Source organism: Populus euphratica, unplaced genomic scaffold (assembly GCF_000495115.2).
Source record: "Populus euphratica unplaced genomic scaffold, PopEup_1.0 scaffold31.1, whole genome shotgun sequence".
Lineage (NCBI taxonomy): Eukaryota > Viridiplantae > Streptophyta > Magnoliopsida > Malpighiales > Salicaceae > Populus > Populus euphratica.
The window spans coordinates 3635667-3654793 of NW_011499850.1; the positions used below are offsets into that span (position 1 = coordinate 3635667).

General features: G+C 29.6%; 1 protein-coding gene and 1 pseudogene across 2 annotated transcripts; both read right to left on the reverse strand.

The window, feature by feature from the left end:
- LOC105121330 (WAT1-related protein At4g30420-like) overlaps nucleotides 1–2400 on the reverse strand; it is a 3761-nt pseudogene extending 1361 nt beyond the window's left edge.
- Nucleotides 2401–6266: 3866 nt separating this feature from the next.
- Nucleotides 6267–8546, reverse strand: LOC105121244 (WAT1-related protein At4g30420-like). Of its 2 annotated transcripts, none has more exons than XM_011019801.1 (7): nucleotides 8351–8546; nucleotides 8188–8253; nucleotides 7956–8072; nucleotides 7474–7684; nucleotides 7237–7395; nucleotides 6977–7092; nucleotides 6267–6880 (listed from the first exon to the last, which is right to left on the reverse strand). In XM_011019801.1, exons 1-7 carry the CDS (start codon nucleotides 8527–8529, stop codon nucleotides 6652–6654), a joined length of 1077 nt encoding a protein of 358 aa, XP_011018103.1. In that variant the 5' UTR covers nucleotides 8530–8546; the 3' UTR covers nucleotides 6267–6651. The 2 variants fall into 2 exon arrangements, with proteins under 2 accessions (XP_011018103.1, XP_011018102.1); XM_011019800.1 differs by having other exon boundaries at nucleotides 6977–7128.
- Between the last annotated feature and the right edge of the window lie 10581 nt (nucleotides 8547–19127).

Below are 19127 nucleotides of genomic sequence, written 5' to 3' on the forward strand. Positions count from 1 at the left end.
CCCATGAACCCTCGGGCCCCCCCCGCCTATCCAACAGAGTTGATCCATGGATTACATCGTGATTTAATTAGGGCTCACCACCTTTTGTTTGGCATTCCGAGGATTCATCCATCATGGCTAACTCTGGGGCATGACTCTGATACCACTTGTAAGGATTACGGACACCACCTATCTCCACATTGGCATGATATTGTCCACTTTTGGGACTAAACCCTCATGGATTTGCTCTTGGGTTATACTCAAAAGGCCTCATACCAATGGAGATATTTGTTCATCCTTATATACCCTTGATCCTTTCCATTTCTAACCAATATAGAACTTTGGTCGCATACCCAACAGTAACTGCACTGTTTACTCTCATTTTCACTGACACCAGAATTAACACAAGATTTCTTTGCTTTCCTGACTTCGGATGTTTGCCTGGATTTGTGCGTTGAGTAGTATGGTAGGGTGGATGGGTGAGATAATTTCCTTGTTGGCACATGATAGCTGGAGACCCAAGGAAGGAAAGCAAGTATGCTTCCTATCCTTCCTCATTTGTCATTACAATCCATCTAATTTGGACAGATTGATCAACATCTTTCCTTCCCTTGTAAGATGGATTAGTTAACAAAGTGTATCCTTTTCCCTTTCCCCTATCTATCCTTGTTGACAAACAGATAGAGTGACAAATATTGAGATTGCTTGGAGACTCCAATCCTATGGTGGAAATTTCCAGCTGCTAAAGACTCCTCAAGGAACTTGTCTGGTTATTATAGTTTTCTTCATCTATATGCATCCAAATCGAAAGCACATGATGAACAAAAGTAGAAGAACTAGAACTTCTGCTTTTACCCCATGGTAGCTGTGAATACATAAGTGAGTCCAGGGATTAAATTAGCCATTGTGCTTGCCATTGTCGAGGATGATAAAAATTTGCCTTCTAAAAAGGCAGTTGAATTGATTGTTGGTCTGCAAAAGAAAGCTTCAGATGATGTTTCAATAAGACTCACAACTTCATCATACTTTCATAAAACTAAATTCATAATCTCCTCGGAACATTCTCAAGATAAAGGGATTCTTAGAGTTGATCTTTTGTATCATAGAACCTTTTCCCTTTCAATTTTGATCAACGAACTTTCAGTTTGTCAATCCATTTTGGAATGCTTTCAGGCTGTCACATTGTAACAACTGTACTAATATTTATAAATTGTTGTCAGTGCTTGTTTTACCTCTCCACTGTTTCAGTTTTAGGGTAACAGATTGGAGCAGCTCAAGGAAGGGGGGGTGGGTTGTGTTGAAGTTTCAAAATTCATCTAGTTCGCGAAAAACAGTTAGGGATAGATATAAAACAAATTCATACTCTTAGAATACAGCTTATGTGTTAGGGATAGATATAAAACAAATTCATACCAAAATGCTGGTAAATTCTCTACTGCACCTTTCTTGTAGCATTTTCTGATGACAATTAAAAAATATCAAGATTGGGACAAAATTTGAACCTTAGAAGACCTTTGGTCGTCCTCTTGAAGGTAATAATACCGTTGCACTCTCCTCTAACATCTGTGACAGCCAGGATCCATGTCATAAAAGTTAAACATGAAGAAAATGATAGGGAAAAAGATATTACCTTCCAGTTTATGTCTCCTCATGTAGAACTATAGCAGAGAATATTACTTTCCAGTTTATGTCTCCTCATGTAGAACTATAGCAGAGAAAACGGCGACAATAACCGTGCATAGAGGATTGAACATTGAAGAGAAGAGGGGACCTCTCATAGAAATTACCCAGGCTTGAACAAAGAATGACACATCTAGTCCAGTTCCCTGTAACAAAAATAAAAGGGTCAAGTCCAAAATTACAAGCAACGCTAAATGAAAACAATCATAGGAAAAAGAAGACTGCATACCACGTATAAACAGGAAGCAATTTCAAGATGTGTATTCAGCTTCCAAGCAGCAAGATCTTTTTCGGAGAATCATGCAATCGCAGTTGATTGCAATGATGCGAGGAAACACATCCATGCAGATGAATATAAGTGGCCAGGGCAACTTGCCGAAACAGGTACCTGTAGATAAATTGAATAAAAAAACTTAGTCATCAGGATATCCCATGATCGATCAGTAATTGAAAGGGAAGTTGTATACCTACAAGATCATCCAAAATGAACAGAAACAACTGCTTCCAAAGAGAAATAGACACCCCAATAACCAATTGTCGCCTTCAGGGCTCAAAAAAGATCTTGGTTGTAACAGTACTTTGTTAATGCTTAACAGCTTAGGGCCTTTTGAGTAGTGCCATTGCAATGGCTCCTGTTACACACATTACTTTCCCAAGAATCTTGGAAATACTTCTCAAGCTTCAGATATAAACTTTCTCCAATTTGATTAATTTCAGGGACTCAAGTAGAAAAACAGGCATCCACTTCAAAAGAACAGAAGCAATGCTTTCTTAGTAGCAAAAATGACTTCGGCCAAAAGCATGCTCAAGTTTTCTGTCAGGTTCAACAGAATGATAGCAACTGGTCAACAACTCAACATGTGTTGCTTGAAGCTTAGATTTTCCAATACAGTAAGAGGAGGAAATCAGCAGAGATATGGCTCGGAGCTTATCCCACACCAGTAAGGATGAGAAACAGTGTAAATAGTTGGCACTATTAAAGGCAGCTCAAGGCTCTGGCAGAACCATACCTTCCTCTACCTTTTGAATAAGATCAATTGTAATATACGTCCCTCTTAAATTAATTTTTTGAAAGGGAGAGCTACAACAGTAGGTTGCTCCCAGGGCTCTCAAGCGGCGCTCGTCCGTTGTTCTACGGCAGTTGTACTGCAGCACCCTCTAAATTTGGAGTCCAAATTTTTTCTTGTAACTCAAGCCTGTATGGCCTCCTTAAAGTAAAGTTACTATTACGGATAGCTTAAATTATTGCTTGGGAAATTATTTAAAAAAACATATAAATGTAATAAAAAAAATAGAAGTAAATAATAGTTAAAGTTTTAGAAAATTAAAGTTTTAGTAAGTTTTAAATATGAGAAAATGATCAAAGTACTATATATATTATTCTTCTTTATTTGACAATAATCAACATAAAAAAAATCTAATTTTTGGTAGTGGAAAATCTTTTATTATTTTTTATTTGAACATCTAAAAAAACCCTGACGTGGGCAGAAATAAAAAATGAAAGTAAGAGCAAGTCCACTCAAAACTATTGGCTTGAAATCCTTATAACTAGTAGTCGAGAGCCTTTCCTGCTTAACCAAATTGAAGCCCAAACATAGCCATTGCAGGCCTGTAATCATCAAATCCACCCATATTTTCTCTGTCAAGGCTTGATATTAGGGCAACGATAAAAGTTCTGCTGTGACATGCACTGATGCACACACCTCATCTCACGTGTATGCAGTGCTCTTACATGGACAAGAGAATCGTTAAACCAGGTATTAGCAGAAGGTGACGATGATATTCCTAGTATTATAAACCTTTCTGCCAGTGTAAATTAAAAATCGAAGTTAAGGAAGAGAGACAAAATTAAGAACAGACTTCCCACATGCATGTGCCTCGTTTTTTCTTGTTATTAATCTGACAAGGACTTCCTGGAAATCAGAAACCACGATGTTACTGCTGTGCTTGTTTCCTCTTAGTTCATGTTCTGTTAATATAAACGCTAATCAGCCATACCTCCATGGGCCAATCTTTTGTTCCACTCTTCTGAAATCAGAAATTGTTACATCGATTTTGAAAGGCGACCATGTCTGAATAAGACGAGCCCCACTGGATGATGCCTGTGAAGAAAATTCAGAACGATTCATGCATATGACAACCTCACCATATGGGCTGGCGTAGTTCCCATAGGCTGGTTCTTACTCTAGAATCAATACCGAGGGCCACATACAAATGACGGTTGAATCACAGGATCCGAAGAAAATTTTATTATTATGGTTATTATCAATATGTTGTCCGAATTAGTTTGTACATGCCTCGACATATAAATCTTTAATAATTTTCTAGATTTACAATAATCAAACTTGTTAGTGGCAATGGGAAACATTAAAACACCAATGGGAAAGCATTAAAATAACTTTGTGAAGCGATACAGAGAGGCTGCAATGGAACCATGTGCAGCGAGGAGAATAAGAAAAGCAAAAGATTAAATAAACCTAGAGCCTAGACAAAACCACATCACTTGGCATGGAACAAAACAATAATGAATTCAAATCCAATGATCAAATAGCTATTGGTCTTTGACAATATTCGTGTCACATCAAGCCTCTTTGTGGTCGCATATTGCTTCAATTAAAAAATAAGGCATAGTTTAATCTAATTCTTAGAAAAATAGAGAAACCATGCACTCTAGCGTCCCCTGGATTAGGCGTGCTGGCCGCTTCAAAATTTTCTAATATAAGATGTTCCGGTGATGTTAATATTTTTTTAAAAAAAAATTAAAAATTAGTTCAGCCTTTTGAGTCAATTTAATTGAATAAACATTATTAATTCAATAATATAATTAAAAAAACAATACTGATTAGTAAATTAAACTATATATATTCTGGTTTACTTACTATCATTGTTTATTATATATAATTATCATCTGAAAAATAAATGCTTTTTAATACTACAGAAAGATATTCTTTCAATATTTGATAACAAAACAAAATCAAATATTTATGAAGAAAATTAAAAAAATTAAATTAAAAATAGAATAAAACACAACTCAAGTTCACAGGAGTTAATTTGTCAAATGCATAGTCTGCTAGTAAAACTAAAATAACCATTAAAAAAGTAAATTGAATAAAAAAAATTGACTCTTAAATCTAAAATAACCTAATATTGATTGGCAAAACTGAAAAAAAATTCAATCTAAAATTAAAAAAACAATAAAAAATAAAAAATCGAGTAAACTTAAGTTTAACCTACAAAGCATGTGACCCGCAACATGAGATCATGATAACTTCATAAAAATAAAATGAAAACATTCATAAAATTCAGTTATCAACTAATCCAATATTAAATAATAAAATTGAAAGAAAATTAATTTTAAAAAAGAACCTACAAAAATATTAAAGTTAACTCATACTAATTTTTTAAACTCATGGCCTCCATCATAAGACCTGAACTAACCCTATAGAAAATAAACTCAAGAAAATCATTGAGCCAAGTCCCCAATCAATAAAATATTGAGCGGTGAAATTGAAAAAAATCAATAAAAAATAATAGAAAAATAAAACAAATAGCAATCAAAACAATAAAAAATAAATATAAGTTAAAAATAAAATAAAACGTTGATGAATGAAATTAAAAAATATATCAATCAAGAAAAAAATGGGAAAAATAGCAATAAAAAATAAGGACTAAATTTGATATAAGAATTAAATGAAGCCAAATATCAATGGATAAAATTGAAAAAATAACTTAAAATAAAATAAATAATCATTAAAAAATAAAAATAAATTTTAATACAAGTAACAGGACACCTTTAAAATTATAAAGACAAGTGCAATTCCTAAAAAAATAATAGAGAAAAGAGGAAAGAGATGAAATTTTTTTGCCTTAGCATCTATACCACAACCTACACAAATTGCACTCCTAAAGAGCCTCCTTGTGCATCGTCAAAAGACTACGAATGACTCTCACTTATTAGCACATGTATTGCATGCAATAAATTAATTATATGCCTGTTTATCTCAATTTCTATATTTATTTTAGTTTTAATTTGATTCTTTAACAATTATTTTAACTAGTCAATTTTTGTTTTTTATATTTTGTAAAACCAAGCATCAATTAAGCATTGAAAATTTTTCTTGATATTGTAAGATCCTTGTATCAAGGTAATAAAAATAAATTAAAAAGTCAAATTCTAAATAAATTCAATATAACGTGATCAAATTGTTTTTTAAAAAAGTTGAGTTACGAGATATTTTTCCAATATCTTGAGATCCCCATATGCACTCCTGCAAAATAAATTACTAAGATCAATTGCAAAAATCAAGACAGTTTTGAATGATCAATTTAGAAAACAATGAAATTTAAAGATTAAAGTGTAAAGAATCTCGGGGATTTAAAAAAGAAGAAGCACAGTGCTTCCTCTCACTATCTACAATGTTTAACTATGGGCTATCAGTTTTTTTATATATATAATTATAATTATAATATTATTAGATGAAGATTAAATATTTTTTATATGAACTGGAATGATTAAACTCAAAAACATACAAAAAAAAGTGAAGTTAACTGTCCAAACTTCAATCATATAGAAATGGCGCCGCCTTACGCAAATGAAACCGAGTGGCAGGGGCAGAATAATTAGGATTTTGGAGTTATCTTCTTAATTAACTAGGTTAATTGGACAGCAGAGGTGAACGAACCAGGCCGGCTGATCATCACTAATGAGACAAGAGTTTTCAACGTGTTACTTGACATAAGCAGGATTACTTCTGACAGGTCTTCGAGATGGAAGCTTTTTGTCCTTTGTTTGGCTTGCAGTGTCTAAAGAGCATCGGGAAGGTCCAAGGTCTTTTCCAAACCATCCTTCCTCGCATTAGGTTTCGTGAAATAATTACTAATTTGATGTGCGCTAATTGAGAAATAAACTTCTTCAAAATTATTATTATGTCATGTTCGATATACGTAATCTCACAAGAACTGCGAAATGATACACTCTACTGATCCACTCTATTACTGATGGACATTACTGTTTTCTTCAATGTCATTTGATTTATCAGATAAAAGGGGCTCTTCCAATACAGGCTTGTCTCCTCTAGACTCCTCAATCGTGATTTTAACTGTCTGCCTTCCATCAATTTCCAGCTTTGGATCGACTTTGTCTCCCTCCTTTATGAAGTCTCTGGCTTTTCCCCATAGCACAATATATAAACCAATAATCACAGCAACTGCTCCTATCAAGCTGGACATGTTGCAAAAGAGAGCTTTGATAAGAACCCAGTATACAAATAAAAAGAAAAGAAAGGGTCGACAAAGATAAAAGTTCAAATCCTATTACCTTCCAGTGTAAATCTCTTCGTGGAGAAAAATGGCAGCCAGTATAGTGACAATAACAGTGCATAGAGGATTGAACATTGCAGAGAAGAGAGGGCCTCTTTGAGAAATTACCCAGGCCTGAACAAAGAAAGAAATCCCAGATCCTATAATTCCCTGTGTTCATATCAAAAATTGACCTTCAGTAATTGGGATATCTGTCAAGACCAGAGCATAAAAAATGCCAGCCTGTTACCAATATCAGGAACAGAGAGAGCTACTTACTGTGAATAAACAACCAACAACTTCCAAGTATGAATGCAGTTTCCAAGCATCCAAGTCTTTCTCTAAGAATAAAGTCAGAATCCCTGACTGCAGTGTTGCCAAGAAACACAACCAGGCTGACAAGGACAGGTGGTCAGGATAGCTAGCTGTAACCGGAACCTGTTAAAATTAATTTGTAATCTTATATTAGTAAACAAGATCTCTGAATAAGTGAGCAGAAATTTTAGATCCACACACCTGCAAAATCAGCCAAATTGACCAGCAAAAAGTGCTCGCAAAAATAAGCAGACAACCCAGCAACCAATCCTCACCTCCCGACTCAAAAATGGTTGTGTTAAGCAGCTTTGGTCCCCTGAGCAATGCCATTGATATGGCTCCACTCACACATATCACTGTTCCTACTATTTTCGCGATACTTCTGAAGCTTCGAATATTAATCTTCTCCAATCTATTCAATTTCAGAATAAATTGCAAGTGTTAATTACACGTTAATTTTGGAGTATATAACCTAAGAAGTGAAAATCTAATTGATTAATGAGGTTTTTTCTATAGTTTATTTGGAACTAAGCATTCCATTATTTTTCTTTTAGGCCTTGTATACAAGTCCTGTCGGCTGATCTCATAATTCAAAGTGTTGATAGCTGCTACCTTCACTAGTGCCTTTGTATGTGAGTTTTAACAGTGCATCAACCATCATTAATAAAGTTAGAATCATTAACCCGATAAGGAATGCCATGACAAATGTGATTGCAGGAACGAGATTGCCCATTGCACTTGCCATTGATGATGAGGCCAAGTATAGTCCCTCAGCAAAGACATTCTGATTGATTGTTACACTGTAGCAGGTTAAAGTCAGGAATGATCATGCTAGCTGCTGCTGGTGTTGCTCGATTTCAACACATAGAAGCCAAATAATAAAATTAAATTAGACTGATATATATACTTGCATACCCAATAAGCGAGGCCGAAAACACCAAAGAAAAGCTCCTCAATCCCATAGAAGTTCCACCTGATTTTCTTCCGTGAACATAAAAGATTGAAAGAGAATATCAAACGAAAGTTGGGGCGTGTGTGTGTGTAGATATACAGAAGATTTTAAGCATATAGAAAATACCTTGAGAAATGAGCTAAAGGTGCAATTACCACAGTTGCTATAGCTTGCCTGTAGACAACGAAGACCCTAGGACTCATTCCTTGTATAAGAGCAGCTCTTGTGATTAGAGAAACAATTGCATAGCTGAATTGCATTCCTAACATAGCCAGCACAGGCTTGGAATCCTCAAATGCACCCATATCTTGCTTGTCAATTGCAACAAATTAAACTGCTTTATATATATTTTGCTTGTTGCAAAGCTCACTTGTGTATGGTATATATAGGCTAGGCAAGCATACACGTGATGATGAATGATGCTGCTGCTGCTCCAGATTTAAAAGAGGATCAATAAATCACAAAGGACCATAAAACTGTGCTCAGTGACTCTTGTGCCCGGAGATTTTAAAAACATCAACAATTGACAGCGTCTAACGTAACAGCTGTGTTTAGGATGGTAGGGATATATATATATATATATATATATATATATATATAAGTTAAAAGAGAGTTTTTCTAAGGTGCTGCCACTTGCGGCCAATGGATACAAGAACATGCTAAGAGATAGATTGAATGCACTAGAAAATACAAAAGCATACTTTAGAGATGATGAACAATGAAATCGATGACATGAAAAGGCTATACTAAAACATAAGATTTCATCAATTAAAAAAGAACTTTGATTTCTTTCAAAAAAGTAGATTTTTGACAATAAATGGGACCATACTAAAACATTATATTAGACTAATCTTGGTAAATCTTTTTAATATGAGTCAAATCTTAATGAGTTTTATAAACAAATTATAAAAATTAATATATAAACATGTAATATGATAAATACTTTTTCTTTTTTCTTTTTTCTTTTCAGAAAAAAAAAGATGTGCAAATATAAAAATACTAAAATGACATGATAATTAACAAACTTGCATAGAATTTAAATAGATGCCTAAACACTTTTTTTTTTTTGTGTGTATGTAAGAGAGAGGTTTGATCCAAATGCATGGGATTTGAAACACATTTTTTTTTAGCATGATCATGAAGATAAGGATAAATACAATAAGCATACTAATAAAACCCCAAGATAACAATTCAATCTTAAGAATAAAATATATAAAGTTTTATATTATTCATTCATGTTTCATTCAAATAAACAAAAACACATGTAATAACGTTTTTTCATTCATAATCAAGGAACACAATCATTTAAAAAAATAAAGCAATGCACGCACACATATATATACCCAATTTTATAATAAAACTCCTAATAACATCACCCATCACATTTTGCCTTCTCAATTTATAATTTTTTGATTTCAAGTTGAATTATGAATAAGGTAAGAAAAATTGATTTTTTCAAAAAAATAAAAAATATTGATAACTCATAATTTAATAAACCAAATTCAATATATAATGTTGAATAAATGGTTAAGCAGCTTCAATTTACTATATAGTACATGTTAAAGATATAATTATTTTGGTTTTTAAGGAAGATATTTCTTCTGTTTTATTTTATTATAATTTTAATATTTAAAATATTAAAAGTTAAATGTATGGTAGTACTACTAACATGCGTAGAAATATAATAAAATATTAAATAGATATAGAAACAAATTGATGAAGGGAGAAGTTGTCAACAATTTTTGCTTCCTCCCATGCCTAAAGCCAAATAAAAAAAGAAAACTAGGGCTTGGTCTAGCGGTGGAAGGGGCTTGTCTCCTTCCACTGCACCTGGGTTCAAGCCCTAGTGTGCACGGCTGTCACCCCCGCGGTGCCTTATATGTCTATTGGATTTGCAGGATATTCAGTGGGCCGTGGGGATTAGTCGTGGTGCGCGCAAGCTGATCCGGACACCTCACGTAAATAAAAAAAAAAAAAAAGAGTTACCAATAAGATTAAGTGAGAACCATGGTTATATTATTAGTGAATCTTGTCCTCCATGTGACCAAGTTGTGAGTGCCGAGTCATTGCTTTTGGAGCTTCGTTCATGGTGGGTGGGTATTGATCATTTGTTTTGTCTTCTTCATTAACAAATTATACAAACCTTATTTATGGTGTTGAAAGACCTCCTCTACTAGACTGGTTTAGTGAAGGATAATCTTGAATTATACTTGTTCTGCATTCGATATATTTGAAGGAATAACACAGACTGAACTAGACGGATGTTATTTTATCAATTAGAAAACAATTTATAACATCAAAGCAATTTTTCTCCATTGGGAAAATGGAGAATAGCGGATGCTTTGCCCAAGGCATGACAGATGGCGCCGTCGTGGTTTGATGTGTTTCAAAGCACTGCTCTCTATTTTATTTGATGCCTAATATGGATAATTGATAGTCCAATCATATATATATATATATATATAAACAAATTATTCATATATAACTTGTAATTCTAAATTAAGAGCAAAACAGTCAAGATCGCTAATTGAATTCAACTCTATAAATAGTACATATAGTACATTTAAAATCAATTATAAGATTTAATATTTTATTTTAAAAATAAAAATTATAATAAACTATTAATTGAATTCAAATCACGTGTAAAATTAAATTAAATTGCACAAGTGTTAAAAAAACTATTCCTTAATATGTGCAATGACTCGTATAATAAAACTAGTAGAGACAATACTATCTCTTTACATGAAATGGAAAAAAAAATAAGTTATTAAAAAATATGTTTTTATATTGTCTCGAGTGGATTTTGTTAAATTATTTTTAAAATAATAATATCAAATAAATAAATAAATAATTTGTAAAGTTACAAGTGAGCCAATAAAATAAAATTAAAAGTTGTTATTGTGAATGTAAACTAAATTTAATTTTAATATGCAATACAATAGCAAAACTTATTAAATGCTAACGACAATAATGAATTTAAATCCTACTCGCAATCTTCGAAAGAGGGATAGCAAATTAAAGGATTCTTCCTAAAATCAATTCCGTGTACGGTCTCATGTATCAAACAGTGGCTTAAGAAAATATTTTAATATTTTTTATTTAAAATAATATGATTTTATTTTTAAATTAATTAATTTTTATATTAGCATATTAAAATAATATAAAAAAATGAATTTTTAAAATACAAAAATAAATAAACTCACGAGCATTCTTTTTCCATTCAATATGGCTGAAAAACAAAATAAGTTGACAAAAAAATGATTAAAAACAAAAGTAAATTATTATAGTTTTAAGAAAAAATGATCAAAATTATAGTTTTTAAAACCACGGGAACTAGCTAATTAAGATGGAGGTTATAATGGCATTTCATGAAATTTTTCATAAAATTTAATTTTTATTTTTTAAAATTATTTTAATATATTAATATCAAGAATAATTTTTAAAAAAACACTAATTCGATATATATTTTTTAAAAAAAAGCATTTCAAAAATCAAACAATATACACCACACTCTTAGCGCCTTCTAAATTTGTTAAATTACTGGATGTATGTTACAATTGAATCTTAATTATTCTAATTCAATCCCGACAGGAAGTAGAAAGTGATAGTTCAACTTTAGGTGAAGATACAAGCTGGCAGATAAAAAAAACACAATGGAATAGATTTGTTTCTTGCTTTATGACCGAGTTCTAGAAAAAGCTTAAAGAAACTTCCTCTCTTAAAGACACCAAAACTTTAAAAAAGAACTCGCAGCAGAGGCAAATGGCATCGCCTCTGCCTGCACACAGCACCTGCTCTCCCTCCCTTGTCCAGGCATTCTGGGACCATATCACCCTTTATTATTTTTGTGCAGCAATTCAGCTATAAATTGATCGACGACTTGGGCTGTGCTTGACTATATAAACCCACATTTTGTCTGTGTGCAGAGGTCAATGCCGCACCCACTCACCAGATCATAATAACGGAGACATCCATATTTAAATTTATTTTTTAGAAATTATAAATTTAAATTTTATAAATATTTATGTATAAATTATCTGAATCAAAATAATAATGATAATAATTAAAGAGGCACCTAATATTATTGTGGACGCCTGGCCATGCATACTGTGGAGATGCCTCCTCGAAATATATATTTAGAGATGGATTGTTCTACGTCGGAGGGGGTGAGGATACTGCATAATGAACGCATTATTTTAACGTGCTGACGAGACTCGCATCTGAAGAACAACAACAGCACTGGATTCAGTGATGGCAGAGAGATTCCCTTCTAGGTGGTGGTCTCATTGAAAATCATGGAAGCAGTTTTTTGTACATGTTAAAGATATAGTTATTTTATCAATTAGAAAACAATTTATAAAATAAATAAATAAATCAGACAATTAAATGTTCTGTTTTCCGTTTTGCAAACATGAGAAAAGAAATGCTATGGTGGCTATAATTCCTTCATCTTCTCTCATGCATATGAACGTATAAATAATAATTTGAAAATCTTTAAAATAAATAGATTTTTAATTAATTCTAGGAAATAAGTATTTTATTGATTCCTTTTTTTCATTAATAAAACTAATTCTTTATGTTAAAAATAATTCCTTTTATGTTATTTTATTTAAATTTTCATGAAAAATAATTATTCTCCTATGATTTTTCTGTTATTTCTTTTATCTTATCCTTCATAATCAAATATAATCCCTTATTATTTCCAAGTCAAAAATAAAAATAACCAATCTATTCTTTTTTTAATTATTTTTATTACTTATAACATATTTAATTAGTCTCAAAATAAAATAGTTTTATTATATTTGATGTCTTAAGAAAAATAATTTATCTAATTTATTTATTTTTATGAAAATTGAATTAATTTTTTATCGTTCTCATAAATGATGAATTAATTTTTGTTTTAAAAGCTAATATGTTTTTTATATATTAATTTGATTCAAATAATTAAAACATATGAAAAGCAATCCACCTCTAAAAGAAAAAAAAACCTATTTTTGGATTTAAGGGAATGGTCATGTAGTAGTTTTGAAAATCTTTTATATAAATTTTGTCAAGTGGTTATGACAAGTTTGTCCCTGGGAAATTGGTGGAACATAATTTTTGACATAAGCCACGACAAAAATCACACCTTTGTATGTACAGAGACTATTTTTTAATTTTGTCCTCAAATTTGTTAATTAATACTAACTTTAATTTAGTGCCCTTTGAATGGACTTTGAACAAAAAAACTTCATAAGTTTTTCTGTTGTCTTGTTGTATTTTTTTTATATCATATAGAGACTATTTTTAATTTTTTTTTTCAAAATTTGTTTTTTAGAGAGTACTAATTTTAAAACTTGTGTTGGTTGTAAGTAACCTTTCAAGTTAATTTTTAATATATTAAAATAATATATTACTATTAAATATATATTTTAGTGTATCATAATTTTTTTTAATTGAGAAATGCGGAGAAGTTATATATGTTTAGCAAAAAAAAAAATTAAAAATAGTTGAATCGAATTGTTAATGCTAATTAAATAATATTTTTTCTAAAAAAAGATAAATATTTATGCAAATATTTAATTCTCACTTTTCTTTTGAATTTATGTTTTTTTATTTTATTTTGTTCTTAGAGGTTATTTTTTCTCATCAACAAAAAATATTTTAAAAAAAACATCATACAAATATGGTTTATTTATATCCAATATAAAAGAAAAAAATGAAAATATAAATGACACTATTCTCTTTGAAAATTTATAAAAATACAAAATATAATTTTTAAAAATAACTACTATTTAAAAAAATTAACAAATCAATTTAAAAAATAAAGAGAAGTTGTTATTTAAATTAAAACTAAAAATTAATGTAATCTAAAAATATATACAAAAGGTTAGGCATTCCTCCAATTAGTCTTCTACCCAAACCCAAACATGTTTAGACTTATAAACTCAAGGTCATATGCCTAGCTTATGTGTTATTCTCTAAAATAAATGTGCATTTTATTTTTTAAAAAATTAAAGTTAATAATGTTTCATTGGTGCGAAAAGATATGCTTCTCATATTGCCCAATTCCCAACCACCTTAATTGACATAAAAACCATAAAAAAAAAAAAAGTTGGGTTTTGTACTTTTCAGTTAAAGATTTATTTTTCAACCAATCTTTCTCACATAAACATATTTAAAAAAACACTTTAGAGGATATCATATGATTTCTTTGTTTTTAGTGTTTTAATTTTTTGTCTTTTAATTTGAACTTTCTACTAAAATATTGATAAGAGATTACATCTTGAAACGATTTATTTTAATTTATTTTAAATAATCTTACTTTAGTGGATACTTTTACTAAAAATAATCATATTACAAAATAAAAAATTGAGTTACAGTACTTGATTTAAAGTAATTTCGTGATGCTTAGGGAGTAATTAGTTGCATCTAATAATTTTTTGTTTGATTTGCTTTTTAAAAAGAGGCAAAAATAAGTAGAAGAAAGAATGCTTAAGTGAAGATATTCTTATTATTTTTTGTAGGTGTTGAATTTGAATTTTTTTCTCTTTTTCATTTGTTTGTCTTGAATTTGATATCATTAGTTATTCTCTTGATACGGTTAAATGTTTTTTAATAGGAATGATAAAAAAAAACATTGGTATATCAAAATAAAAATATTGAAATTCATATACTTGATTGATATAAAATGAAAATTAGAGTATTAATAGCATTTTAAGGAAAAATGGCACATCATCTAATAAAAAAATTTGATGAAAAGTGAATGGAAGCACTTAATTGAAAATTTCCAAAAAAGGCAGTATACTCTTTTTAAAACTTGTTAATAATTACAACATTTTCACATCAAAACTATAAAAATTACTAGAAAGAAGTAATTTAAAGCATTTTGAACCCCAAGGAATTTTGAAAACACTTGATAAAGTAAAATAAATGTATTGAAGATAAATATGAAACCGAAGCACGACTTATTAATGAGTGGCGATATCTTTTTTATTCCATGTTTATGATTAAGTTAAAAAAAAAAAAATACTCACATGATTTGTGTCGTCCAAGTTTTAGGTGTGTGGTGCATATACCTATTATTGGACATTATCAAATAATTTAAATTCTTAAATTAAAATGATTATTTGATAAAGTTAAGCAATTGAATTTGAAATCCTACCCTCTCATTCTTCTAGTTAAATAAGGAATTTCGGCACAAATCACTAGTATACTTGTGCAAGTATGAAACCACAAGAAATCTTGTAAAAGCTTGAATCATTAAACAACAAACCCACATAAATGATATAAAACAAGGCTTTTTAGAAATTTTTAAAATTAAATCTTAATGGAACTAATTGATTCATGGTTTTTCCTTAGCTACTCTGAAATGGGATCATGTTCAAAGTCTTGTATGCACAGAGCAGGGCATCTGATCCAGGTTGCCTGGTTGATAGACAAGGAAAGGGCCTTGGAGCTGAAATGGGCTCATTCGTTGACGCCCGAAATGCCAGCCTGACAATGGAAAGATATTTGGAAACTAAATTACAAAGCCTGGTCCTCGGCCTACAGTATACGATTGCAAATTCTAAGTCCTCTTGGCAAACCGAAATCAATATGTTTGGACTTCAGCTTTTGGACTGGCCACAGACCATCATCATCAAGGATGGGCTCAGTCTACCTGGCTGGGCCCAGCTCAATATATGATAATAATATATTAATAAACGATATTATAATATTAAATCCTTTTGTTAAAAAAATTCAAAAATCTTTTTAAAGTTTTTATGATTTTTTTACATGTTTTTCTATCAATTTTTTATAATATATAATTGTATATTTACATTATAAGATATAAATTTGATATTAAAATACCTAATTTTCTTCAAATATTAAAAAACAATTAAAGTACAAAAATATAAAAAAAATAAATTAATTTCTTCTTTTTTTAAAAAAAAAAAGAGTTCTAGTTTTAATAGACATCGTCAAATTCTAAAAAAATTTCAAGTATATTTTTATAAAATTTAATAATATATGAAGGAATAAAACTATATTGTAGAATATATATTTAGATATTAAAAATACAAAAATAAATATAATATTAAAATCAAAACTTTAAAATAGTTAGAATTTAGCTTAAAAAGATAAAAAATTTCTTATAAAATAAGATTTATCTTGAATTTTACAAAAAAAAACAAATAAATAAAAATTTAACCTGTAAAAATAATCAAATAACACTATTTTAAGTTATTTCTAAGGTAATAAATTATTACACGAGGAAACATAATAATGTGAAATAATGGATATGCTAATCATATCCAAACTAACCTGTAATAAGTATTATTTATATTTTTAATTAGGAATAATTATTTTTAGTTTAGTTTGGTTTTTATATAAAAAAATAATTAAATTAAATTTTTTTAAAAAACCAAAACTGATTCAAACCAACTAATTTTTAGATAAAAACCGATTCAAACCAATTTAGCTTGATTTTTTTAGTTTTAGTTAGGTTTTTTTAGTTCGGTTTGGTTTTTTTTTATTTCAGACTTATAAAATTTAAAATCAAACCGAATCGAACTGACCAGTTTTTTTAAATTTTAATTGGTTTTTTTATGGTTTGATTTTTTTATTTTTTTTAAGTTTTCTCAATTTAATTAATTTTTAAATATTTTTACTGACCCTACTCATAATATATCCTTGTCATTCCTCTTGTCATTTAGCCGGTCCTTCTTCCCACGTAAATTTCTCAAAGTGATCACTCCATCCAATTTAACATCAATACATGACAAATGGCTAATATGTAGAAGACCCTTGTCGGTTTTTTTTTGGACATGTCAAGAATAAAGAGTAAATTCGAAGGATGTTGGTTTTGTTCAACACGGGGTTAACTCTTGTTCATTTTTATTATTCAATCATGAGCCGAAGATAAAGAATTTACTAGAGTACGAGGACCAGTTAATAAAAGAATGGAGGGGCCACATTAAAAAAACTATACAAGGGCCAATATACAATTAATCCCTAGCATTATAATTTAAAAATGAGTTTTTTTTTTGTAAATGATTTATGATAAAAAAAAACAATTTAGGTTAGAAATACGTTTTTTAAAAAGATCAAAGTAAATTTTATGGAGATGGGTTGAATTGTAAATTGATCAAAAAATTAAAAATTAAACAAGTTTAATTGTTGACTAGATCGAATTTTTAATTCAGTTTTATGGAAATTTTTTATTTAAATCAAAAGATTCTTTAAACAGTAATATTTTCTTGACTTTAAGTAAAATCACAGAAAAAATCGGCTTAGATCAATTTATGAAACCCATAATAAAAATTAAAAAGAATCTTATAAGATTGTTAATTCGTACGCTATAAGAAATAATTAAATAGCTCTTCAACCTGCGACGAGTCATCCGTCAGCCATCATCACTGTAGTTCTCTTTATTCAAAGATGCTTTATTTTCTTATAAACTTCTCATATTATCTACTTAATTCTCTTATACTTGTTCATTTAAAAAGAATTAAAATACAAAATAAATCGGAAATGGAGACGAAAGGAGAGGAGGATTAGGTAAGTATTTATTGAAACTAGAAGGGCTGATATCGTACGTACCCTGGGTTTAATTAGGCACGTCCGCAGCAGAAACGTGTTTCCTACGGAACCACAAGAGTCAGATCACCGTGTGGCTGTACGTGACACCATCAAGTCCTCCATCGCACGCGCAGCGCCTCCCAGCCCCACCACGTTTAGTGGTTTCTGCGTTGGTAAATTAGATTTAAAGGCCGCATGTACTTCCTGGTTTCCTAGTTTCAGCTGGTAGTTGATAGAAAAAAACTTAATTAAGGAGGCCCTACGCCGTCGGTCCATCGTGGTAACTTTGAAATAAAAGCAAATCGGTACAATGACTTTTAAATTTGAATGCTAGTTAATGTATGATATGATGTTTTGTATTAGAAATAGGTTCTTTCATTTGATTTTTTATCCAGAGAGACATACCGTGTGTTGTTCATCATTTAAGTTTAATCTATAAAAAATAATATTTATACCGACTGCCCTCTTTTTTTTATAAGATCAAATAGGTTAACCTCATCGAACAGGACATGTATATTAAAGTTTTGTAATTATATATTCTAGAACTTTGCTAATGGAAGAATCATAAAAAAATATACATTAATCAAATTTAGCATTAAATTTTCTCAAATTATCTTTATCATTCAAAATAAAACATTTTAATTTAAATACATAAAAATAAAAAAATATTAATTTTTTTTCAAACCAAAGCTGTATAAAATTTTATATAAAATAGATTGAATGAAAACTCAATTTAAAATATAACTAAAAAGTATTAATAGTTTTAGTCTAATGATCAATTCTAATTTTGAAAACCAAACAAATTATTTATTTTATTTTTGAACTATTTTGTAAATTTTTGAAAAGGCTTGAAGTGCTTTATTCTTGTGAGCAAGAAATAAAATACATATAAACGTATTATAATCATTGATAATCACAAAAGCAATAATAAAAAAATAAAAATAAATAAAATACATATAAACATATTATAATCATTGATAATCACAAAAGCAAGTCCTTTACCTCTTAGACTTGAAGTGAGATAGAAGAAGAGCCTATTTAAAAAATTATGTTTTAAGAAATTAAAAAAAAAATTATTTACTCTAAATTAATATATTTTTTGTTTTTAAATTATTATGATATGCTGATGTCAAAAATAACTTTTAAAAAATAAAAAAAATTATTAATATATATTTCAATATAAAAAATTTATTTAAAAAATAACTGCAATTATACTGTTAAATAAACTCTAAATTTATATAAAAAAATTAAGTGTATTATTTGTAAAGATTTGATTATTAGCTTTGAGTGGTCACATATTATTTTCCTTCTGTTTTAAGATGTGGGAGTCATTGAGTAGACTTTTATATATATATATATA